At 48.3% G+C, this 25,747-nt stretch overlaps 2 protein-coding genes across 2 annotated transcripts; both read right to left on the bottom strand.

Moving 5' to 3' along the window:
• Positions 1-2,563: 2,563 nt before the first annotated feature.
• On the bottom strand, positions 2,564-7,943 carry LOC149329118 (uncharacterized). Its single transcript, XM_089559180.1, has 3 exons — positions 7,932-7,943; positions 5,598-5,947; positions 2,564-2,789 (listed from the first exon to the last, which is right to left on the bottom strand). The coding sequence occupies exons 1-3, from the start codon at positions 7,941-7,943 to the stop codon at positions 2,564-2,566; spliced, it is 588 nt and encodes a 195-aa protein (XP_089415306.1).
• A 14,011-nt stretch (positions 7,944-21,954) lies between these two features.
• On the bottom strand, positions 21,955-23,932 carry LOC149329117 (uncharacterized). The gene is made up of 2 exons (XM_089559179.1): positions 23,732-23,932; positions 21,955-22,476 (listed from the first exon to the last, which is right to left on the bottom strand). Exons 1-2 carry the CDS (start codon positions 23,930-23,932, stop codon positions 21,955-21,957), a joined length of 723 nt encoding a protein of 240 aa, XP_089415305.1.
• Positions 23,933-25,747: the final 1,815 nt, after the last annotated feature.

Genomic DNA, 25,747 nt, shown 5'->3' with positions numbered 1-25,747 from the left:
TAGCGTGCGAGTCAGCGCCACATTTTTGACTCGATCTGTGTGCACGCTACACATTTGAATTTCCTTTTGTTATTAGCTTGTACACTCCGTTTTCGTCATACTGTGTTACATACTTCTGCCGTACTAGTGTCATTCTTTTTCTTTTCAGCCGACATTTCACGCGAGGTGGCTTCAAGGCCGCCAGCCCGGCCTTGTTACGACGCACCGGTGATTTTTTTGAGGGGTTCCGTGTCGTGTGTTGTTGGGGGCATGGATGTAAGCGCATTTGTATTCAATGGAATCAAGAGTCCGAGAAGCCGTAGCGAGCGATGTAAACGAACAAAACAATTCAGTCGACTGACTTTGAAATGTATTGAGCTCTGTACTACCTTGCAGACAAAGTAGAACGCCTTGACGTCTGATGGCTGCTGTAGCGTGAGATTGGACGGGAAAACAAGTTGCTCCTGAATAGAGCGGGTAGCTCTAGTGCGTGTTTTTTGTGGGGTCAAAGCTAACTTCAACATGCAAGCTTGCACTGATGTCAAATTAGGCGACAGAATTTGAGCGTTACTTCCAAGATTCAAGAAATATATTAAGGAGCCAGGAAATATAGTGTTCGGGACTGCGGGAAAACTAAGTAATTGCGCTTTAGTGACTACGAGATGAAGAGAACATATGCTGCTCTTACGTGCTACTCTTTTTCATACATGTCCTAAAGAGCCTATCAAAAATTTACAATGTTTCATTTGTACGCAACGCAAAAAACAAACGCTTCGGAATCGGCGGTGGTAGCAGGTTTGCTGAATTTGAACTTACTGAAGCTTAGAAAAATATAGCAGTCTTGGTGATTAAGGTTATATAAGTGACACACAATTTGACCTGACCGTGCCCTACACACCATGCATGCATACAACGACAGTTTGAACATAACACGAATAAAATGCTTGTCCAACATTCGAGGGCAAAATTTTTGAAAACTGAAAAGCTTTAACGTAGTGGTTTAGAAATATCGAAGGATACGGTCCATTCGTCGGATATGCACAAAAATCTTGGAAACAACTCCATCGCTAGCATCGAGCAGTTGAAGACTGCCATAGATAACCAATGGGGAACGCTTTGGACGATAGGGAAAACGTCATAGCAAAAAAATGCAATCCTGCCGACGGGAGTTCTGCGGATATATTGATTGCGATAATGAAATCTTGCAATCTATGAAAAAATTACCCTAATAAACAACTTGCGGTTCAAAAATGCTTCTGTCCAGAATTGTTGGGTTTGGTACAGGACATTAAAAGAAGAGAGTGGGGTAGGGTAGTGTTTTTACAGAAAGACAGCGGTTGTGCAAGGGGGAGGGGGGGGGGGGGGGGGGGCTATATACGCACGTTAGGGCCCTGGTTCACAGAATTTCGCTATTGCATATGAAGTCCATCGCCTATAAGAGTGATTAACGGTTGGTTGCTCTGAACCCCTATGTAGAATTCACAGAAATGGACAGTGGTATCTAATACTGGTTAGACCTATCATGAGCAATGGAAGCAGAGCTGACGTTCAAACAATATATCTTGTTCTCAGCAAAAAAAACTTTCTTTCATAGATAGCACACTGCCCTCCAACTCCGAATGAGTGATTACTTCGACACTGCTACGCTTGTCCCGATGACAGTATTTCCCGCCAAATCGAATGCTGAACGATTAAAATAGGTTGTAGCAGCGTAGGCAAAAAACGCGCAAGTATTCAATCGCGTATAGTTGGGTACTCAGCAAGAACACATCGAGCCTGCCTAACTGGAGACCTTACAGGCTGAGTTGTCAGGTGTTTGTTTTCCTTCGCGGTTCTTCCGTCTTTCGCTAGGGCCTTGCCGCTATGAAACAATACCGATTCATCTAGTTGGCTAAGTTTGTTAGCACCACCTTTGCCCTCAAAAACATTATGCCTGAAATTGTGGCACCGTGGTTATGCTCAAAGTGTTTCTTAAGAAAAGAAAGAGTGATAATATATCAGTGCGTAACCCCTACAATGCCATGCCAGAGAGCAACAGCGGTGAAGATACGTATGATATAAGCTTTCAATTCAAGAAATTGGGACGTATTCATTGGATTATTAGTATGCGGACTCAAACAGTGAGCCCTAAGCGTGGGCAAATTGATGCCCACTGTGACTGCGCAACTGTACATGCTTGATACAGTACTCGCTGGATACTCTCTAAACGCTGGATATAGTTCCCAATCTTCAAACTGTCTAGGAGCTCTGCGAAAGCTTTTCTTGCTGTGTTTACTCACATGGAAGCTTCTTTAACACTGACTTTAAAGATAGTTTCTTGTTTCTCCAATGTGCTCCCTGTACGAAAGAGCGAAAGTTTCCACTATAGCATTTGCATAGTGCCGCCTTATGGATATCTCCCGATGCAGTCCTCACAAATAGGCAAATGGCTCAGGAGCTCGTGTGGTCATCACGGTCTGAATTTACTGTTGTTGCGTACAGCGCAATGCTGGAAACGTTAACCTAGGCGCAGAGAAAGCTGGGAGGAAATTTGGAATTCCTAAGGATCACTTCCCAAAAACACTTACCAGTCTGCATAAAACGATCACCCGTAGAAGCCCTTCAAGCCGAGACCATAGCCGCCGTATCCGAGCCCGTATCCACCGTATCCACCGAATCCACCGTATCCACCGTATCCACCGTATCCACCGAATTTCCCATAGCCCCCATAGAAGTAAGGCGCGGCCCTCTGGTTGTCGAAGTAGTAGGTATGTCCGATGCCAAATCCTCGACCATAGCCGCCGTAGCCCAGGCCGTAACCGCCGTAGCCAGCAGAGGTGACAGCCACGAGGGCGAAAGCGACGAGAAGGCACACCTGCGTTTTGGAAAGTACAGTAACGAGTAGTTTAACCTGAAACCTCGCTAAACAGATACATTAACGAGCATCCGCTTGCCTGGAAGCACATGGCTTAGGAGTAAAAGTTCGGCACTGAAGTATCATTTGGGTAAAGTTCAGTGGCTGACCAGGCTACAGTCAATACATGTTTGAAACAAGTTTCGTCAAGTACTACAATCATGTAAAACGCAAGCAAAGTCACGATGAGCTCCAGCGCCACGCGAGTTATATACTCAAGAAAAAAAAAATACCCCGTTGTGATACTTATTCGTTGCTTGTAGGTTTAAGGTGTAAGGTACTTCAGCTGACACATTAATCTTATTTCAGTTTCATTTCAACGCTTGAATCTTCGCGTCGACACAGTGATGAGGACGAAAAATTGGAAAAGCAGGGTTGCACAAACGCATTACTCTTTTGAATCGTCCACTCAAAATTTACGCACGCGCTGCGCAAAGCATTCGTTTAAATAGGCGAACGAAACAAGAAAAGCATCTAGCACACTAATCACCTGTAGTGCCTTTAATTGCCTGTTCCTTTCGGCGGCAAGGTAAAACGTTTGTAGGGAAGTTGTGAAGAAAATGGAGTATATCCGTATGCACACAACAGAAAATGATAAATGTTTCGGTCAATTGAAAACAAGACAGGAAAATTGTACTAGTCTATGTACTCTAATTGCTTTCTTGAAGGCGCCACTGAAATTTAGCCGGTCAAATTACTTTCAAGGTGCCCAAAAGCTGCTCTGTTTTACGGATTGCGCAATGTGAGGTCTAAGCACATGCACACGTCTGACAGCCGCCGTGGATCAGCCCTGACTTTCAGCCATGCCAAATCGATCAAAAAACCAATGCCACTTACGGTTACTTTCATATTGATATCCTTCTTGTCTTGAGGACTGTACGTCTCTGTCCACGTAAGGACCTGAGGCCTCCTTATATACCCAAGCAACGCCAGCATACTTGCCCACGTGTTCTCGATGTTAGAAACAACAAGAATCAAATAAGAAGCGCCTTGCCCTCTCCACGTAGCTCCGAATTTCTCATTTATTTTATTTGTTCTTGTTTAAGGGTCAAGCAGGCCATGAACATTCCCACCCGCCTTCGAGTCCACCGCCTTTTTTGCATTCATTTCAAACGGTTCTTGAGGCAATTCCACGTTGCCAGAAGCATGGCCCAAGCTTGGACTCGTGGCACTACTTTTGCGAGTCCGAGAGGGGAAAAACTTATGGAACTACAAAATACAAAGTTCAACGGCGGAAACAACTGCGCGACGCGCATTCTCGTGTAAGGGGGCGATTTCGTACCCTCCGCCCCCACTGTTAGCGCTGCCTTGATTGCTCTTGCCGGCCGTGTCCATTTACAAGAGCAACGTACTTTGTTGCACTTACACGCTTGCAACTAGGCTTGTTTCTGTCTCTTTTATTTCTTTTTTATGATTTGTTTTTCTTGTCGCACGCTTGTCCTGTTAACGAGCCGGCGATTTGCTTGAGCGGCAGGGTTGGGCCACGGCGATTTCGGAGAGCTGAACCTGCGGCAGTTCTGCAGGAGAACGGCGTGACGTACGGTTGGCATTATGGTCAAGGCCCCATTGGCGCGAAAAGGGACACACTTGTTACATGTTAGCAAAAGCCCCGAAGGAGGGAGACGAGGTAGAGCAGAGCTGTGCTCGCGTGTAAGACACTGAAATCTCCTACCTAACACTTCGACTTCAACTTTCATTATGAGAGACGTAAAAAATAACTTTAATAAAAAAGACAAGACGGCGAGGTTCTTGTTCTAGAGAAATGTGAACTATTTCCTAGAGTTTTAATTTCATTCTCCCAGACACGCTAACTATGTGTGCTTCTAAAAAGCTAAACAGGATAGTTATACATACCTTCCAGGGTATGAGTCGCACAAGAGGGTGATAACTATGCGTGCTTTAAAAATACTAAACAGGATAGTTATGGATACCTTCCAGGCCCTGAGCAGGAAAAAGAGGGTGACTTTGAACTCAGTCTTCAGGAGAGGACTTGACACTGTTCACTGTGTCCAATGTAACGCGGCAGAAAATATTCCTGCTGTCTGAAGACCTCCTGAAATAAAGTGCCATATTTTTTTCGTCTTACCTAGGAAATGTGGATTTAGTCGCAATTTTCAGCGAATTCTACTCAGTATTCAGACGTGGGCCAAATAACACTCCCCATTTGCGGCTGGTTAAACTTACTGACGCCGTAAAAACATACATGGTGTTCTCGTCTTTCCGATGTCTAATATTGCCCGGTTGAGCTTTCATGCGCATGATTTCAGAACATTTAATAGCATGAAACTTTTTTATTTAAAAAAGACCATGCTTTCAACGCACAATCAAGCTAGAAGCATTGCTGTAAATGTGTATTGACGGCGCAGTTGTAGCAGCAAAAGTAGGAGCCACGCCCTAACACATGGCGAAGATGGCCACAAAGCTTTGTTCAATACATAGTTGACTTTAAAACAAATGCAGCTGTAGCGGATCCTTTCAGAGCCAAGCAGCTTATTTTCAGCCACCAGCGCGACTGCTACAATAATTGTTCTGCTATTCCCAAGTGAAGCTGATATCTGCATCAACCTCTGAATAGATCGCCGAAAAAAATGTCCTTATGCAGGGCTTAAAAACGTTTTTTTTTTATTTTCCTACGCGAAGACATTCACACATTTTGAACTTCAAAGATTTTTTGAGCTTTTCAGAAAGTGAGATGCCTCCTTGACCTTAGCCATGGTAGCCATGGCCACCGTATCCACCATGACCGCCATAACCACCATGGCCGTAACCGCCGTGTCCGCCGTGACCGTAGCCTCCGTGTCCTCCGTGACCGTATCCACCGTGACCATGTCCATATCCGCCATGTCCGTGGTGAGCGCGCTGGTTGTCGAAGAAGTGCGTGATGGCATGGCTGTACCCTCCATGGCCGTGACCGCCGTGACCGCCATGCCCGCCGTAGCCACCGTAACCACCACGACCTCCGTAGCCTCCGTAGCCTCCGTGCCCACCATATCCACCGTGTCCACCGTATCCGCCGTGCCCGTAGCCGGCGTTCACCACGACGACGGCCAGAGCAAGGATGGCAGCGATGTAGACCTGTTGGTGTTATAACAGAAACAATGAGTGGCATGTTAACAAACACTATTTTCCTGACTGTCATCAGCGTTTTGAGAAGCTGAGAAGTTAATTTTAAGTTTCTTCAAGTCATTTGTTTTGAAATGTAAGATGATGACGGAAACACGCGCTTAGCTAGGCGGTATCATCTTGGGACAGCCTTTAAGCAGGCGGGCTAATCTCGTCTTCCAAACATGAAGCATACCAAAATACACGTTACTTAATCTGTGTAAAGGAAATTCCGTAACGATGCATGTACATGTGTATCGTCTTTTTGCCAAAATGTGTTTAATTATTTTCTTAAAATTTTTCCTTTTACATTAGTGGGATGACGCCAGCCTGAAGAAAGGATGTGGTGGAAAAGACTGGCGCCCTTGCATAACCTAACAGCCGCAGTGAGGCCTTGTCTTAAAGCACTTTCTCAGGAAGCAAACAAGCGTGACGCAATTCACGGTCCGGAAGATCGATTTCAAGACGGTAGGCGAAAAACGATGTTCAAGGAAAAGCAAAATGAGAAGAAAAATAACGAAGAAACTGTGTACGCTTTCAAGGGAGCGCCTCGTTTAGCACCCTCTCAGGGTTCCTGTCGTTGGAAAGCCTCCCGAGCTCGAGTGTGGGTGCCGAGAAGAGTTTGACGGCTTCTGTTTGTTCAGAACCAACGCCAGCAGCTCCGACCCTCTACGCGCAGCCATGGATCTCTCGGGTTCGAAGGTAGCGAAGAGGTCGATAATGGACTCTGCTGTTCCGGCGCCGTCTAGACATACACACACAGACGCGCATTTTCTACACGCTGCACTTAGCTGTTTTTTTTTTCTGAAAGTAAAATCCGACTACCTTCATTTTTCCGCGCTGCTGGCGTCAAGTTTCGCGAACCGAGCAGTTAAGTGCACATACAGGAAGTGTGGCTTAGGTAACACTCTCCTAAGCGGATGTACTATAAGCCATGCACTAAACTGAGGACCAGACCCATAAAAGTGACTGAAGTCTATGCTGAAGTCTATGCCATAATAATCGCCTTGCAGTAACAGACATTGATCACAAAAGAGTAAGAAGTAGTACGCTAGCGATGTTTTATTGCTATGTCTTAATTCGAGAATCAGAGATCGTTTTCGCTGGTAAATGAAACCGCACTGAAAGACTAACTGCTCTCAGTTTATGTTTCGCAGTGCATTGTGCTTGCAAAAAACAGCAAAATATGTGATACTCGGTACGATTTCTCATATAAGTTATTGTGTAGAAACTGACACCTCCACTGGCCGCGACTACTTGAATCAAACATTTCCTTGGAGTAAATACTCCTAATGCGTTTTGCCCGTTCTGTCACTACCATTTTCAAAAAGGTCGTTTGTTGCGTCTCATTTCAGTAACGATGACGCTCACGACAGGGCATTTTCTTAGGGCCGGCGTCTGCGACGACCATACACAGATCAATATTGCATAGCACCGACTTTCCGCTGACAGGCTTCGACTGACCTACTTCGTTTAGGAGTGAAAACATTATAAATATCGAAATTCCGTTCACGGTCGTGATCTGTTGCCAGCGGCGCTCCAGGACATTGTTACTCTACTTCCAGAACCCCAATGGAAGCTAGAACAACCGGCACGCATAGCCTTTGTCGAAAATATGCTGCCCAAAAGGTTTGCTTTCAAGCCAAGCAGAGGAGCTCTGAAGCACATTTGCCAGTCCTAGGCTTGGCAGGGTCGAGGACGCGAGTTGCCACCGCCTTTGTGGGAATAAAGTTGCTGAGGATGCAAAGCGAGCTATGGTCTACGGCTCAGAAGGAAGCCTCTTGGGCTGTATACTTATGACAGAGACTGTACATCCTTCTGCAAAGCTTAAAGCCGTAGTTGCTACCGCCACCACCCACAGCTCTGCCGGACTGAGTTAAACTCACTCAGCACTACCGGAGACACTACTCTGAAAAGAAATCCCCTGCGAGCGCCTAGGAGGGACACCTTTACTCACGAAGATCTTCATGGTAGGTCCTGTGCTGTTCTTGGTCCGCTCTCCGAGAGTCTGTGCTGTGTCCAGGGGTGGTTGGGAGTTTATATACCAGGAGCTGGGCCGTTACCGAGAGCAGGATCAATCACATGTGATTCGCTGTTCTGGGGACAAGAGCAGCATGTTCGGTTTTTGTTCGTGTTCGACTAAAAGCGTTTTGTTGCAGTCGACCGGCTACAGCTGACCCGAAGCGCAAGCGCGCCAAAAAGAAGAGGCAGAAACGCTTCGTTCTGCTTCGACGAGGACGAAAGAAAAAGAAAGTGAGGAGAAGGAGACGAGAGTCTTTTTGTTACATTGGCCACGTTTCGTGGGTCCAACCGTATACACATTGGTACTCTGCAGCTGGAAAGTTTTTCCTCTGAGTCACTCTAAAGTTACCTCCAAGAAGCACGTCCGTAAGTTTCCTCTTTTGTCTTTGCTTTGGTGCATTTTTAAAGCGGTACATGTAGAAATTTTCTAAGTGTCTGCTTTTGACTCTTGAAAGAACCCTACGTGCCTAGTAGTCATGAAAATGAGCTGGAAACACCCGTTCCCAGCATGTATTATTGATTACAAACGATTTTGCGCCGGCAGTTCCGGCCTCGGAAAGCACCAGGTCTGGAATGCACCTTGACGTCAAGAACGACCAGCCAGCCTGGACTACCACAGTTAACTAGAACAGAAAACTGGGCAAGTTGAAACGGATTCATCTTAAAGCAGCGTGATACACAGGACGAGAGTCGTCTCTTGTTTCTTTCTCTCGTCCTGTGTATCGCGCTGCTTTAAGATGACTACCACAGTCCCGATGACGTCGGCGTCGCCGGCAAACACTGGTTCTTCCTGCGAACAACCACTGCGTTCGGTTATGCCATAATAATTGGGGAAAGTGCGCCTTGCCGTCACTCGACGAAAGTGGAAATGCCAAGCTGCTTCTCGGACAAGTTTCGAAATCATATTAAGGCATTGTTTGCCCCATTAAGCTACCATCCGTGTGTGTGTGGTGACACCCGATGGTACCCTTAAAAGATGGCGTCCGCATGGAACCGGCAGGTCGCGGTTAAATTAATGATTGGTCGCACAAGGGTCCTCGGGAAGAGCAACCTAAATCGCAGAAATTCCACCGGTGACAGCACCTACTATCCTAGGGCAGTGGCGCCCGCCTTTACTGCTGCACCACTGCAACAGGAGTGGTATGAGGACTCCCAGAGATCTATGAATGTTAAGCAAGAGACCAATTCGGAGTAAATGGGCATTACACCATTAGATATCGGGTCATACTGAGGTCAGCGTGCAAACCAGGAGGGGTACGGCGGTGTCGCAGCGGCAGCGGCTACGTACAGCCATGCAGAGGTAGAATTGCTAGCTGCCTGACGTCGGGTTACATCACGCGGTAGCATGCGGCCACTGCGTTCACAAAGTGAGCGGGCGGGCTTACGCCTTCTCACGTGTAAGCAGTATTAAGTGTCCCTGGCGACTTTTTTTAATTACGATCCACACAATTCCTACTACTGAAACTTGCTAGAAGGCATCTCATTGCACCCAAGAAACGAATCATATCATTTGTTGGTATTCGAAATTGTTTCTGTACTCCATTCGGATCTGTTCTTTCGGGAACCTGGAGAATTTTAAATCATCACAGATGCTGATGCTGCTAGAGAAGCTCAGGTGTGCAAATTAAGTAGCTAAGCTCATATGTGTATCGATATGAAATGCATCCTCTGCCTGAGTTATGTACCGCTGACAAGATCAGCCACCCCCTACGACAAGGCTTGTCAGTCGCTGTGCCTGCTTAAGTTTCTTTTAAATCACCCTGCATTAAAAGAGTACTATACACTGAATGGTATTGCCACGTATCATTGCAGTGTGTGTTCGTTCACGCTCAAGGCAGCAGGAAAGGGTCGTTATCACTTTTGTTCGTGGAAAGCTTGATCGACTTGGATCGAAGGTCGATGATCGCCCGATGTTCATTCAGGAAGTCCATTCCTAAAATCACGTCTCGCGAGCATTGCTGTAGGATCAGGAAGGTTGTCGCGTAGGTTCTCCCATTTACAGTAACTCTCGCGGTGCAGCGTCCTAACGGCGTAATCAGGTTACCACCTGCGGTGCGGATCAGCGGGCCATCCCAAGTTGTTGTTACCTTCCTGAGTCGGACAGCGAGTGGCCCACTCATGACGGAGTAGTCAGCTCCGGTGTCCACCAAGGCAGTAAGCGCGTGATCGTCGATCATAACTTCAAGGTCACTTGTTCGCGTTTTCGCATTGCACGTTGTCTTCGGTGTACGATCTCGGCTTCGTCGAGTTGTGAGGCTGCGGTGGGCGTACTGCGACGTTACTTCACTGGGCAACGGTAAAAGCTTCAAGTCTAGCCGCGTCGTCGTCGTCGGTGTCATCGTCGTCGGAGCTGTCGTCGTCGGTGTTGTCGTCGTCGGTGTTGTCGTCGTCGGTGTTGTCGTCGTAGTTGAGGCATGGTCTTGAGTACTCGTCGATGGAGGATCTTTATCATTGCGCTTAGAAGCAACCTCACCTCCAGAGGCTGCTTTACTTAGTTTAACCTTCGGGGGCTGGGGGAGCGTCCACGCACGGCGTAACCTCGGCTAGGAGATACAAAGCGCGGGGACGATGGCGACGGGGAACGTGATAGGCGGCTCGGCGATGAGTATTCTTCCCGACGCAAAAACTCCTCGATTTCGGCTGGTCGCTGGCCTGGTCGGGGTCGTGGAGCGTCGTAAGAGAATCCTCGGATGCCTAGTCTTCTGTATGGGCTGTGCCGGAGGACGTGACCGGCTTCGCCACAGTGGAAGCATAGTGGGCGGCGCTGGTCGGGAGTTCTCCACTCGTCGCATTTCCTCGGCTGCGCGCGTCGCTCGTAGGACGGGCGGGTTGGGGCGAGTGGGCGGCGGTCAAACGCAGCTGGCTGAGGGCGATAGGGGCTTGGGTCCCGTCGTCGAGGTGCAGGACGGCGCACATGTGCGGCGTAAGTCATGGCTGGGGGCTGGAGAGGCTGCGTGGGTGTCGGCGTCACACCCAAGGCCTGTTGAACCTCGTCCCGGATGACGTCAGTGAGCGATGAAAGTTGCGGCTGCGCTTCCGTTGGCAGCAGTCGTCGGAGCTCCTCTCGCACAACTTCACGTATAACCTCCCGCAGGTTATCGTTGTTACCGGTGTCCATGCAGCTTGCTGACAAAAAGCGCTGCTGGCAATCATACTGGCGGGCTCGGGCGTCAAGTGTTTTCTCCATTGTGGATGCCTCTTCTACGAATTCCGCGACGGTTTTAGGTGGGTTGCGAACGAGGCCGGCAAATAGTTGCTCTTTAACTCCTCGCATAAGCAACTTCACCTTCTCTTCCTTCGTGCTCGCGTCGGCACGCCGGAAGAGACGCTTCATTTCCTCAGTGTACACTGCAACGGTCTCGTTTGGGTGTTGTATGCGAGACTGTAGCAGCTGCTGGGCTCTCTCCTTTCGCACAACGTTCGTGAAAGTCTTTAGAAGCTGCTCCTTGAAGGTTTCCCAGTTCGTGAGGTTAGCTTCCTCATTCTCAAACCAGACTTTTGCTGGTCCCTCCAAGGCGAAGAAGACGTACCTAAGTTTCGTAGCATCATCCCAGTTGTTGAAGGCAGCCACACGGTCGAACTGTTCCAGCCATTCTTCGGGGTCGGCGCCAGGCGAAGCGTCGAAGGTTGGTGGCACCCGGGGCTGGTGAAGAATGATTGGAGCCGTCGGCTGGGGCAAGCTCATGGTGGACGTTCCTGCTGGCTTTCGTTTCCGGGTGCGTCTCCTAGCAGACGTCGGCTTGCGCGGTGGACTGGACTCAGGTCCTGCGGTGAATGACTCGAAGGGCTGGCGTCCCGACTTGCTGGGGGTGTCCGGTACATGGAAGGCTACCCAGCACCTCCACCAGATGTCACGTTGTAGTGACGGCAGTCCAGCGGTCAGGAAAACACCAGAAAGACTTGCAAATGAAGCTCTTTATTTGGGCTTACTTGTGCCCTCAAAAGAACTGAATCACTCGGCGGTGGCGTAAGCAACAAGCGTGCTCGGCGGTCGTCGAACTACGAATTTCCGCCGCTCGCGGCATCGCTCAATTTAAAGCCGGCAAGGAAACTTCCAGATAACAGGTCAAGATCATCTACGGTAATCTGGAAAAACCTAGATGCAGCCTTTCATGGCTGCGAACAATCGAGATTAGTCTGGTCGCTTCTCGCGCCACGAACAAGTGATAACGACCCTTTCCTGCTGCCTTGAGCGTGAACGAACACACACTGCAATGATACGTGGCATTGTGGGTTTAGGAGCAGTGTGGGTTTAGGAGTGGTCCTCGTTCAGAAAAATGGCAGAGAGGAGAAAGTTATCGCGTACGCTAGCCGTTCACTGTCGAGAGCCGAAGCCAACTATTCGACGACAGAGAAAGAATGTCTCGCCATTATTTGGGCGACGTCGAAATTTCGCCCCTACCTATACGGACGACCATTCAAGGTTGTGAGCGATCACCATGGTCTCTGCTGGCTGGCCAATTTGAAAGATCCCTCCGGCCGCCTTGCTCGTTGGAGCCTGCGTCTTCAAGAATTCGACATAACTGTAGTCTACAAATCTGGCCGCAAACATTCCGATGCAGACTGCCTATCGCGAGCCCCCGTAGACGCAGCACCGGAAGAAGAAGACGACGATGCTTTCCTAGGACCGGTAAGCGCCAGCAGTTTCGCGCAGCAGCAGCGCTCGGATCCTGAGTTGCAAAGCCTAGTTGATTATTTGAAAGGCAAGACCGCATCGCCTCCCCGGGGGTTCAAGCGCCAACTGTCGTCCTTCGTCCTTCACAATAATGTCCTCCTGAAGAAGAACTTCGCGCCCAACAGGACAGTACATCTTCTTGTCGTGCCCAAGAATCTTAGGCAAGAAATTATGCAGGCATGTCATGATGAGCCGACTGCAGGGCATCTCGGGATTGCTCGCACGTTGCACCGCATCCAGGAGAAGTACTATTGGCCGCGGCTAGCTACCGACGTTTCCCATTACGTGAAAACGTGCCGTGAGTGTCAGCGACGCAAAACGCCTCCGACTAGACCAGCCGGACTCCTGAACCCCATACCACCTGCAACTAAGCCCTTTCAGCAAATAGGAATGGACCTCCTCGGCCCCTTTCCGACTTCATCATCAGGTAACAAGTGGATCATCGTGGCCATCGACTACATGACCCGATACGCCGAAGCAAAAGCGTTGCCAAATGGTACCGCAACAGAAGTCGCAAAATTTTTTGTCGAGCAAATTCTCCTGCGACACGGCGCCCCCGAAGTGCTCATCACAGACAGAGGGACGGCATTTACAGCGGAGCTGACGCAAGCCATCTTAAACTACAGCCAGACAAGCCATCGGAGGACAACTGCCTATCATCAACGGACCAACGGACTCACAGAGCGTCTGAACAAGACCATCGCAGACATGCTCTCCATGTACATCGACGCCGAACACAAGACGTGGGACTCCATTCTGCCCTACGTGATCTTCGCGTACAATACTGCCGCCCAGGAGACAACCAGGTTTACCCCATTCCAGCTGGTATACGGCAGGAAGCCCACGACAACACTCGACGCAATGCTCCCGCACGTTTCTGACGAAGACAACCTCGACGTCGCCGCCTACCTTCATCGCGCCGAGGAAGCCCGAAGACTTGCGCGGCTTCGCATTCAAGACCAGCAGCACACCGACGCCCGACGCTACAATCTGCGCCGACGAGACACGCATTACAAGCCAGGTGATCGTGTTTGGATATGGACGCCAGTTCGCCGCCGTGGATTGAGTGAAAAGTTGCTGCGACGCTACTTTGGCCCGTACAAGGTTCTCCGTCGCATCGGTGACCTCGACTACGAAGTCATCCCCGACGGCACGACACCATCTCAGCGACGCCGCACACGCCCGGAAGTCGTACATGTCGTACGCCTGAAGCCATATTATGAACGCTAAAGGACTGGAAGTTTTCATTGTCCGTGTTTATTTTCATTTTAAAGCATCGAGACGATGCTTCTTTGGAAGGGGGGTAATGCCACGTATCATTGCAGTGTGTGTTCGTTCACGCTCAAGGCAGCAGGAAAGGGTCGTTATCACTTTTGTTCGTGGCGCGAGAAGCGACCAGACTAATCTCGATTGTTCGCAGCCATGAAAGGCTGCATCTAGGTTTTTCCAGATTACCGTAGATGATCTTCACCTGTTATCTGGAAGTTTCCTTGCCGGCTTTAAATTGAGCGATGCCGCGAGCGGCGGAAATTCGTAGTTCGACGACCGCCGAGCACGCTTGTTGCTTACGCCGCCGCCGAGTGATTCAGTTCTTTTGAGGGCACAAGTCAGCCCAAATGAAGAGCTTCATTTGCAAGTCTTTCTGGTGTTTTCCTGACCGCTGGACTGCCGTCACTACAACGTGACAGTATTTTCGCCTGTGTTTGGGGAACGTTACTGAAGTTATGACCTTTCATTCATGACTTTTCTTAAACACGACCATGCAACGCATGTGATCCTATGACGAGATTACGGCTATTGCAGAAATTTCAGCGCAACCTAGCATTCAGTAAATCTTAATTCTATAAACTACCGAGGTCACGACGCATAGCCTGCACGGCAATGAAAGCGGAAGGATGGAGAAGAGCTTAAAAGGGAAGATAAAATTTTGAACTTAATATGCCAACCTCGAAGAACGCAAAATTGGCTGGCAAATCGCAGGACAGAAAAAGAAAAAAAGATATAAAAGCAAGACTCCTTTAGCACAGAACCAAGAATTAAAACTTCAAGAAGAATTGAATAATTCTAATGTCACAAATTCCGGCCAATAAAGCGGAAATAAATACTAGGCCCTAAAAACAGTGACGATTCCCTGGTCTTGCGTATGAACCTGTACAGGCGGCAGCTAGCTTAAACATGTTTATACATGATGCTTATGAGACTTTTTTTGACAGTGCGTATGTGTGGGGCGTCCTTTAGTGGGAGAACATTTTAGAGGCCAGTTGTGACTCTCTATTGCTTTGTAGGAGGCATGTGTATTTGGGAGCTATCAGTTGACGACGGATACCATTTCCTTATTGGTTCTTTCGCACTGACATCACGGTGTCGCTTCGGTTCTCACACATCTGGATCTTCCGGTCATTTCATGGCTTCGGCTCCGGGTTCTCTCACGTGGGGGATTTCACGTCTCTCACTTGTACGGCCGCCGCCTTGTGGTCTCGATGGGCTCTGTCTTTCGGCTAACGTCGTTTTGCCTCCACTTCAAGTTCTTGATGTGCACGAGCCTCACGCATGTGACGATTGGCTAAGGAATCCGTCATTCACGCTGCAGCCTCCTTGTTCTGATATCCATACTTCGCAAGGCGCCGCTACGGGACGTTGGCCAGTTTGCAATTAAGCTCAAACGGACACTAGCGATAAGTGCATCAATTTTTCGTTCATATTGGAAATAATTTACACGGGTGTTTCTACGTAAGTTTTTCCACCAACAACAAAATACGAGTTTATTTTCGCGACAATTTTATGACAAAACTTCTCGCGCCACTCCATTCTAACTTGTGACGCCTACTCTGAAAATAAATCTGTAGACATCGTTTTGAGTGACCCGCGGTGTTTTACAGCTTGTACTATCAGCGCGAAGAAAATTGTGTCGACGCAGTGCAGTTTATTTGCGCAATCGGCCGGTGATCGTACCGCCCGTATTTCCCTTGCTACTACTTACATTACAAAAACTCCCTTTATCAGTGAAACGAGCATCTTAGGCGAATCGTGTTCCCTTTGAGGGAACACGTTTCGCCCGCCAGTTTGTTGTTGCTTTCAATGTTCTTTCTGTTGGATTGAGTCCCAAGACCCCGTATTCGGATAGTGTTTACCTCCGGTATGGGCTTGCAGGATAGTCGGATGCACGGTGTAAGAAATATTTCAGGTGATACAGCTCAGCGCGCCGTCCACACGGCGGCCGGAGAGGAAATTCAGTACCCATTTCCCTCCCACGCCACCAGATGGCGTTAGGGCCGAGGGGGCTTGGCGCCTTACGCTGTGTTCGTAGCGTGCTGCTTTAGCGCTTGCTTTTCTCGTTTGTGTCTTGCTTTGTTCGTGATCATTTCACTTATGTGGTGTTGTTTGGTTGCCAAGGATTATCTCCTTCATGCGTGCAGTCAAGTCGGCTCTTTGAAAGCGAGAGAAATGGGGAAAAAGTGCTTTGTGTTAGCCCGTGTTTGGTCACACTATGACACGCTATTCGTTGCAGACACTAAGCATGAAGGCAAATTGAGGGTTTGTCCTAAACTCTCATGCTCACATCTAAACCCAACAAATACTGAAAAGACGCGGGTGAAACTAGCAACACTGCTGTTCAGCCTCAGCGTTGCCAATGGGCTAGAGTTCTATTCCAAAAGAGGTACGCCATGTCTAGATAATGTCAAGGGCACTGTTGATTTTACTGTGAAAATGCAGAGGAATGGGAGACCATACTCAGAAGTGCCGACCTTAGCATACAACGATACGCTACCCGCCTGGCAGCAGAAGCTGCGCGACTATACCGTTGCTAGTCTTCCAGCTGCGACGCTGCCCCTCCCCGGACGCCTGCGTGCGGACCCGGAGGGGCACGGGTCTTGTTCTGGCGGAAATAAAGTTTCTTCACTCACTCACTGTGAAAATGAGCAATTTATTGGATGCATTGAATCGGAAACATCAAAAGGAAGGGTTAAAACTGCACAGTCAAGATTTTGGTGTTCAGGAATCTTTTCTGAATTGGCTGTTGGAGTACCTGTTGGAGAAATGCAATTTCAAGTATGTTTTAACTGCGAAGTTTAACAAAGATGTGCTCGAAATATTATTCGGTATTATCCGCCAAGCAGGTGGGCAAAATGAGCACCCGTGTCTACCAACTTTCTTGCAGCTGTACAGCATGCTTTCTGTGTACAGCTTATTGAAATCTCCGAAATATGGTAACTGCCAGGTACCGTCTTTGTCAAAATTAACCAGGCTGCATGGTTTGCTTCTAGCTCATACAGTGGAACCCTTACAGCTTCCCTGGAGCTCAAATGGCAGTTAAAGGAAAGGACTGGGGGTCTTCTTACCTTCCAACAACTATTGGTCTTTAGGAAAGCCACAAGGGCTCAACTATACAAGCTAGAAGAAAACCAGGAAGCCTGGTTACTTTTGACAAAGACGGTTCATGACAATGAAGACTCGCGTCTGATAAACCTGTCCGACATGATTCTAGCCTTCAAAGAACCTTACGAGGCCAAACTTGATGGCCTTGTAGAGAGAGAATGAATGTGAGGACTTTATTCACAACGAACCCGACTCAGGTAGTGTAACCGATTGTATAATTTATTATGTGACCGGGGTTCTATGCAGGAAACTGCTGAAATGCACCGATTGCTCAGCGTGCAAAACTGGGCTAACGGCTTCTGCAAACGTGACCAGGCCTGAAGCAGCCTTAGTTTTGCAGAAAACACGAGGCGGGCTGCTACATGCAAATGTTGCCTTATTTTCTCTCTTAAACTAAATGGAAAACCAGTTTCAGGAGCATACTTCTGATAAGAATGTCTACGACATAACTGTCGACTACATTCTAGACAATGATAAGATGTCATTTCCATGCGGTGAGCATAAAGTCGACATAATGGCACAAGTCGTGCATTATTACGTAGCACTACTCATGCGTTAGTATTGCAAGCAGCTGAAATAGAATGCTGAAAACAAAACACAAAAGCTGCGCAAGCTATCGAAGCTAGTTTAAAACTGTTTTATCCTCGTTGAAATTTTGAAGTACTCTCTTTTCGTTGCATTGTCACAGAGTAAAGTATCGCCCACGGGGCCTGTTTGTTGTCATAACTGCGTAATGAATTGGTGCATTTCATGGCTTGTGTTTTCAGAGAATATATTGAGGTGCGTTCTATATGCCTTTTAAATCCTTGCAGCTACTTCCCTCTTTTTAACCCGAGCTCTACAAACACCTACCTGTAGTGAAAAGCCGTTTGTGTGCCACGAGAAAAAAATATACACACATACTACTTGTCAGTACATTTGTGGGCGTCAGTATTGCATCCAATACCTCTGGTTTTAAATTCCGTAGGAATGATGACCTGCTACCGAGCTATGTACACCAGTGTCTAGCTGTTCTACACACACATGGAAAGCAAAAGTGGCGATCTAAATAACGGACGTTAGTAGACATGGCTAGCTGTGATATAATTGTTGCAGCTCGATTGTGCTTTTTTATCTACACAATAACAGGCCATGTTAGGCGTTCGTTGCCTGAGGAAAAGCGGACCACATGCCAAAAATTATCGCGGTTTCAGATGCCATCGCATCTTTAAAGTAACATCAGGTCATAACCTGGAAATCTAGCTGACCAGTTTCGCTGAAAAGTACTATTAAAATCAAGTAAGTTCATTTCGCACAGGTGACGCATCACCGACAACGCTAGAATTGCTGATAGCATGCGTCAATATTTCTTACACCGTGGCACGCGTCACGGCGCACATTTGAAAGCCTCCTGTACAGTAGCGCCATCTCACGGTGAAGCGTCGAAGTTGGTACGAGATTTCCGCGGCCGCGGTTACTACACCTGAAATATTTCTTACACCGTGGTCGGATGCCTGAGTGTAGATATTTGCTCACCGAAATGGCTGAGTCTCCTGGTTCCCTTTTCATCGGTGGACCAAGAGTTCTGTTTGCGGGGAGCAATGGAGCCCGTAGTCCTACTCGTACTGTTGTATGATGCGGGCGGCTGCTTGAAGCCTGTATAATATCTACGCTAGTCACCCTTTGCTGGTCCAGAACGTAATGTCATGGGCATAAAGCGCGTATTTTAGGTCAACCGTTTGATCATCCGGTTTTTCTGGTAACCACATCATAGTGACGTTGAAAAATTAGCTGTGCTTAAATCCGCCAAGAGACAGCGCTTGTCTCTTGTCCCGGTGTTTTGCGCTGTTCCGTCACAAAGGTTCCATCCGGCTGAATCTCGTAAGACGAGTGAAAGCTCTTTTAAGTGTGCTTGTCTAAATGGCGCCTTTCTATGTCGTAAAGATCATCTGATTCCGCTTGACGGCGACGATACATCGTCGAAGCACTATAGTCCCGGCACGTTGCCCATTCATGGCTTTGTGTGAAGGTAAGCACATGACACATGCGTTTATATAGCGAACGGCGTGTCTCCCGGCAGTTGCGACGGTGCCGTCGGCTCCGCTGCGGCAAGGCGCGGCGAGTAACGTGATTCGATCGTTGCGAGGCGAGCGAGTGCCGTCGGCTCACCGCGCGTAGCTGTTGGCGAGGCGTGGCGAGACAATGGCATGACGTCAGAGCCAACCCTCCGCTCCTCCTGGTTTGAAGGTCAAATTGCGTAGCCACATTACCTTCAGCTGCGTACGGGAGGAGTAGAGCTTTCGCTCCAAAAGGAGGAGGGTAGTACCCGCCCTTGCGGTGTACTTAGGTTACCGAGTGTCATTCATTAGGAGCAGGGGTATTGTACCTGTATTTCCGCTGTTGAATTAAAGAGGAAATTTTTGACGCAGTTTTATGGGAGTAAACAGTACGATAGATGACTTGATAGAGGCCGACGCAATAGCACAATATCAGAGATTTAAAATGATCCCTTCGGGCAGGCAAATATTAAAACCGATCGGGATGAACTACAGCTTCATACAAGGACAAAAAGTTTTCATTCCAAGAAACATCAGAAAGATAACATGCACGAAACCGTTGCCCCAAAACATGGATTCCACGCGTCACAAACAGGTGCGCGAAGAACGGGCTAAAGCACAACAAAGACTCTCTGGCAGGAAAGCAGTCGCATTCGTGGAGCACACCTGCCACAGGGGCTACAGCCTATCGCATCGCGGTGGTTGATGAGGGGAGGAAACTTACTCACAAGCGCCTCTCTGAAGGCATGAAACATCGCGGAAGCGGGAGAAATGGTTATAGAACTCGCTGTAGCCACCCCAAACTCCTAGACAATGTTAAGCAATTCAAGACAGCAATCCAAAATTATGGTTTGGTTTGGTTTGGTTCATTGGGGTTTAACGTCCCAAAGCGACTCAGGCTATGAGAGACGCCGTAGTGAAGGGCTCCGGAAATTTCGACCACCTGGGGTTCTTTAACGTGCACTGACATCGCACAGTACACGGGCCTCTAGAATTTCTCCTCCAAAGAAATTCAACCGCTGCGGCCGGGATCGAACCCGGGTCTTTCGGGTGAGCCGCCGAGCACCATAACCGCTGATCCACCGCGGCGGCAATCAATCCAAAATTATGTCCAAAGAAGGGTACCTCCAGCTGCCCAGCAAACGGTGAAGGAAAAAAAATACCAACGGGCGCTTCAACAAGCATTTAGCGAATAGCATTTAGAAAAGTAGCATTTTCAACTAGTATTTAGGTTGTAATCTGATTCCCTGATTGGTCAAGAGAGATTACGTGACCTTATGACGTCATCACAATTGCCCATCGCGGCAGGTGCCAGCCTGCCCATCGTTGCCAAATTCAACTAAGTTGCCACTTGGTCACCTAGACGCTGCGCATGAGCCCTGCGGAAGCGCGGGAAGAGCAACCTGGTAGTTTAGTGACTCCACAACCTCGGTCTCATAAGTCGCACCGGTGGAGACACCTGCCGGGACTGTTTGAAAGAACAGTACTCTGAAAAGCATTTTTGAACGGGAACCAGTTTATAAATTCACTTTTTTATACATCGTAAGGCTCACCGATAACAATCAACATATCCACAGATCTCCCGTCGGCAGGCTTCAATTTGTTTTCCTATTAATATTTTTGCTATCGTGAAAAGCGTTTCCCATTGGTTTTCTATGGCAGTCTTATCTGATAGATGCGAGCGGTGCAAATGCGGTAAAAGATTTTGCTACACGTCGTAAGATTGGACTGTTATCTTCAATATCTTCATAACAGTCACTTACAATTTTCCAATATTCAAATTTTTTGTCCGACATTGTTGGAAATAGTACGTTAAAAAATCAGTTTTCTGGTTACGAGCACGCGCACAAGCACGCCCGCACACGCATACAAGCACGCACTGGTGCACTACGCACAAAATGACCGCGCAAAGTGTGTCCATAACGATCGTTGACTTTTTGGCCTAACGTTTGCGGTTCTGTTCCACCTATATTAGTCTCGTCTTTGCCAATAAGCCTGGGTTGCTAGTAAGTGCTTTTATCGTCGTGTCTTCTCCCGCGTGAGCGCTTTTAGCTCTTCCCACTCGAGCATAATCCAGCAAGCCAGTCAAAACTTATTTCACGTCAAATTAAGGTAAACCATGACAGTGCCGCATAGTGTATCAACGCATCTTGCAGAGGCTACGCATTGAGCAAATACCTCGACCCTTTTTTCTTCGCGCCATGACTTTTCCAAAGCAGTACAGGCAATCGGTCCAATATCGGAAATGTATTGACAAATTCCGGTCCTACAAAGGACCAGGGTGAAGCCACCCGTTTGCAATATTGGACCAATTACTTGCGCTGCTTCGGCTGGCTAAATACGGGCTCGTACTAAATGTGAACTAACCGCCGTTCCGTCATTAATTCAAAAGTAAAATTAGTGTCTTAGTGTCTTATCTGGCAGATATTTTCGCTTACGTACCTAAGAAGTGACTCGCTTGCAGGTATACCTCACAAATAAGGCGACACTGTCAGTGTTTCGTATGCTAAAGAAATCTGTGTATCTTAAAATTTATTAAGAGGCCATAACGATTGTGCCGAACATCAAACCTAGGCACTGCTCAGTACCGACGGCGTTCCTGTGCGGCATTCTTCAATTGCAACTTCGACAGTTAGCGCGTCTTTTAGTTACAGAATGCTTGCAATATCCCTTTTGTTTTCATGTCTTCGACACATTACTTGCGTCCACCTAGGAGCCCACCATCGCGTGTCTTTTACAACGCAAGTCATCGTTTAAGTATTTCAATAAAAAGCACAAGTCAGGCGTTCGTCGAATACCTGTCGTCATGCATTTTGTCAAAGTCGTAACGAAGAACTAAGAAGGCCACTTTCCAGTTCATATAGGACCCGCTATCTAGCGGAGCAGCCGAACGCCTTCCTGAAGTCCTCGAAGGACATCAACAATTCGGCGCTCTTCTGCAAATACGTCGCCGGAAGGCGTGCGGCGTAGGCGCACGCCTCCCGCATGTAGAAGCGCTCGTAGAACATCTGGCTCTCGCTCAACTTCCTCGAGCTCCAGCTGTAGTAGTGCTGGTGCCAGTCTTCCACCTTTCCGAGGGCTCGCTTGACGATTCGAAGCGCCAGCTGTGGCGTGGAGACGTCCTCCAGCTGGTAGGGGTCTTCGACGCAGAGGCGATCTCGGGCCACCTGGGGTATGGCGGCACTGACGATGCCCTCTTCTTCTTTGCCCTCGATGCACAGCCGTCGGATCAGGCTGTCGACGATGTGCACTCCAACCAGATGGGCGTTGAGGAACCAGGCTTCGGGGCCGCACTCGAGTCGCAGCTCAGAGTACACGGCCGGAGTGAAGACGACAAAGCGGGAGGTGACTCGGATGTGCTTGTCGAAGGCCTCTTCCCGCTGGGACCATGCCTGCGTACAAGAAGACATTATTTCGGGCTTTTCTTGCGCTTAAAGCGAAAGTAATCGACGAGAACGACCGTACAGTCTGCTATTTTTGAGGGTAGCGTTTTTGTAGCGAAAGCTACGTTGGCCACGAACTTGCAATTTCGCTGTGGCGGTACTCCGAGGAGCCACAGAGACCGACCTTGGGCCGTTGCCTAGCAACCGCCGCAGCTGGCGGGCGCCGCGCAATCTCACATGACGTCACACGTGCGCCTCGGCGCGGAGCCGCCGCCGCCGTTTGGTATGACGTCACCTCTTTCCTCGACGTTGCGCTCGCCTCCGCTCGCTTCGGCAGCTGTGTCAAATGCCTGATAACATGTCGCCTATGTCTTAGCTTTCGCTACGCATATCCTGGCATAGCCGAGCTAAGCCACTGCCAATTTTTTCGTCTTTTTATCTTCGACTATTTCATTGTCGGCCCTGTCGCCACTACTAGCAGGTTTAAATCGGACAGACAAATATAAACTTCGTGTAAAATCTCGAATCGGCTGCCCGCTTTAGTTGTTAGCTTCAACTTATTTTGTTCTCTAATAGCACTACAAAATATTCCGCTCGACATGTTTCTCAAACTTTACCTTCGTGAATGCGCGTCTCTTACGCAACTGTCTCTAGTAAGAATAACAAGCAGTGAATTCTTTACTCTACAATAGTATGACCGCACAAAATGTGCACGCCACAACTAATTCTCTCGAACGTTGTCTTGCCGGTGGTCAAAGAAGCAATTAAATAGGTTATCAGAGTAAAGAGTAATGTTAGAAGGGTTAGCAGTTTTTGCATGCCTTTTTTGACTATCTCAGTGACCATCATGTCGAAAGTTATCTTCGTTCTCATTACCTGCCTTCATGCCATGCTCTTACTTCTGTTGCAGTGCAGTTCATTGTTATTTTAACGGTTATGTCCAATGCACATGACACCCCGTTAGTGGCACTACAATATACACCTTAACATCGGATGGTCCGCAATAAATAAATGACAAAGAAAGATGGCATAATTGCTCAGCAAAGTGAGAACCAAGTTCGATGGATGAGATTAGAGCCCGGCCATGGCCAAAGCATGCATTTAAGGCTTAATTATAGGTTGGAAGTTGAGTGGGCGGGTATTATTCCAATTCCAAGATCAATTGGCGATCATTAGGCAAAGCCTTTACTGCGCGATGGTCGCGGTTACGCTGATAATGATGCTAATGGTGATGATTATGACAGAACGAAGATGGTGGCAGCACCTCGAGGAGGTCTCGTGAGCTGTCCAGGACCCTGGCGTGGACGCGGAATCCTCTCAGCACCAGGGCGTTGGCGATGAGGTTCTCGCTGTGCGTGGGCAAGATGCGGTGGTATGGCTCGACCACTTCCGGCGGCAGCAGGTGCTTGAGTTTCTGCATAGCGCCGACGAGCAGCACCGCCACGTCCTCGTGGTCAGCGAACATGTCACGGATCTCGGACAGGCCGGCCGCAGACACGACTTTGAACAGGGACCTGGACAAAACACAGTCGACGCGAACACACCAGTGTCATTGCTAACTGCGAGATGCAAGGAAATGTCTGGGGCACATCGGGGGGGGGGGGGGGGGGGGGGGCGATCACCGCTCACCTGCGGTCACGCTAATGTTTTAAAGGTGCAGTGAAGAGGAATCTGAACTCGTCTTTTTGCCGCGGGAATTCGATCTACACGTTCCGAGCACTCTTAGAAACTTCGACTAGTTGCCATGTGTGGATGATTTCTCGAATTAAATCGCATTAACGTCCGGCTGCCGCCTTTTTTTTTTTAAGTTCTCCCCGTACGGTGGGCGGAGTCGACCAATGCGTGGAGTGCCTTTCACCCAGTTCCGTGGCGGCTTGTCGCTCTGCCATTGGCGGAGTAATACGTAGTAATCCGTAGTAGCAAATAGAGTGCATTTTAATTTCTGCGGGCTTATTTTGCGGCTATGTTATCTTCGAATGAACCTATATATTCACGGAAACCTCAAAAAGAAAATAAAGTGAAAGCAAAGCCTCCACACAGCTGGCTGAAAGGCACTCCATGCGTTGATCGACTCCGCCCACCTTACGGGGAGAATTCAAAAAATAAAGGCGGGAGCCGGACGTTAATTCGATTTAATTAGGGAAATCGGTCACACAGGGCAACTAGTCGAAGTTTCTAAGAATGCTCGGAACGTGCAGATCGAGTTCTCGCGGCAAAAAGACGAGTTCAGATTCCTCTTCACTGCACCTTTCAGAGTCTTTTCAGTTCCGCCGTAGCGTTTTCTTGGCTCCAGTGAGTGTTTTTGGCGCACAGACAAAAAGATAGCTATGGCTCGGACCGTTACAAACTACAGTCCGAGTAAATGTGCACTTTTATAATGCTTTTGATTTCCCGCGCAAAACTTCCATTTACGATCCTTCTGTGTTGAAAACTGGAAGCGTATGCGATGGGAAAGGACCGTTAATAGAGAATTTCCAGTCGCACTGTAAACTCATCGCCTTGCTCGAAAGGATACTTTTCCCATTGTGCGTAGAGCATAGGCCGTACCTCGGGAAGTCTTTCATTACGTCGTTTGTGTGCTGCTGCTTCTAACCGGTCGCAGCCGGGGGTGCAGTCCGCACAGAGCCGATGACAGCTGCGGGCTTAATAAAAGTTCAATACTGGAGTGGCTGTTCATTCCTCTAATTTCACGCCCATTTATGTATACCTATTAGTCAAGAATTAACATAATAATGCGTGATTAAACCTGCGCCGCAGTTACAAGCCGATATCTGGTCGAATCAAACTTACTTCATTAGGTGTGGCCCAACTTGGATTGTTACTAATGCACATCAAGCTCCTTTTACCGTTGATTACATCAGAGCTGCAGAATGTAAGATGCTTGATAGGTTATACGAAATCGCTGTAGCCAAGGCGACGGAAACAGCACAGCTATACTCCCGTCTCTCACCGAACAGATCACGTGGTCCCAAAGAAGGTTTGTGGAGAAGAAAAATAAGCCCTGATATTCAAATTCAGCAGTTAACCATGTGGCTGGCACATGTCTGTACCAAAAACATGCAATGTCGCACTCCCATGATGCAAATGAGGAACAGAAAACTCAGGCGACTTGGTGCGCTGCAAAAGCAAGAACGGAGACGAGCACGGTGCACGCAACGTACTTAATTGTCTAGGATTTATTTCTGGCAGTTCTTCAAGCGGACATTTTGACACCTCATCCCATACCATGCGACATCCTATCAATTCGTCCCTTTGTTTGAGCATCCGCCAAGCATGGTCT

This window comes from Amblyomma mixtum, chromosome 9 (genome assembly GCF_055824585.1).
Source record: "Amblyomma mixtum isolate Tamu chromosome 9, ASM5582458v1, whole genome shotgun sequence".
Lineage (NCBI taxonomy): Eukaryota > Metazoa > Arthropoda > Arachnida > Ixodida > Ixodidae > Amblyomma > Amblyomma mixtum.
Note: the sequence above shows the minus strand (reverse complement) of the source record. Positions and strands in the feature narration are given on the sequence as shown.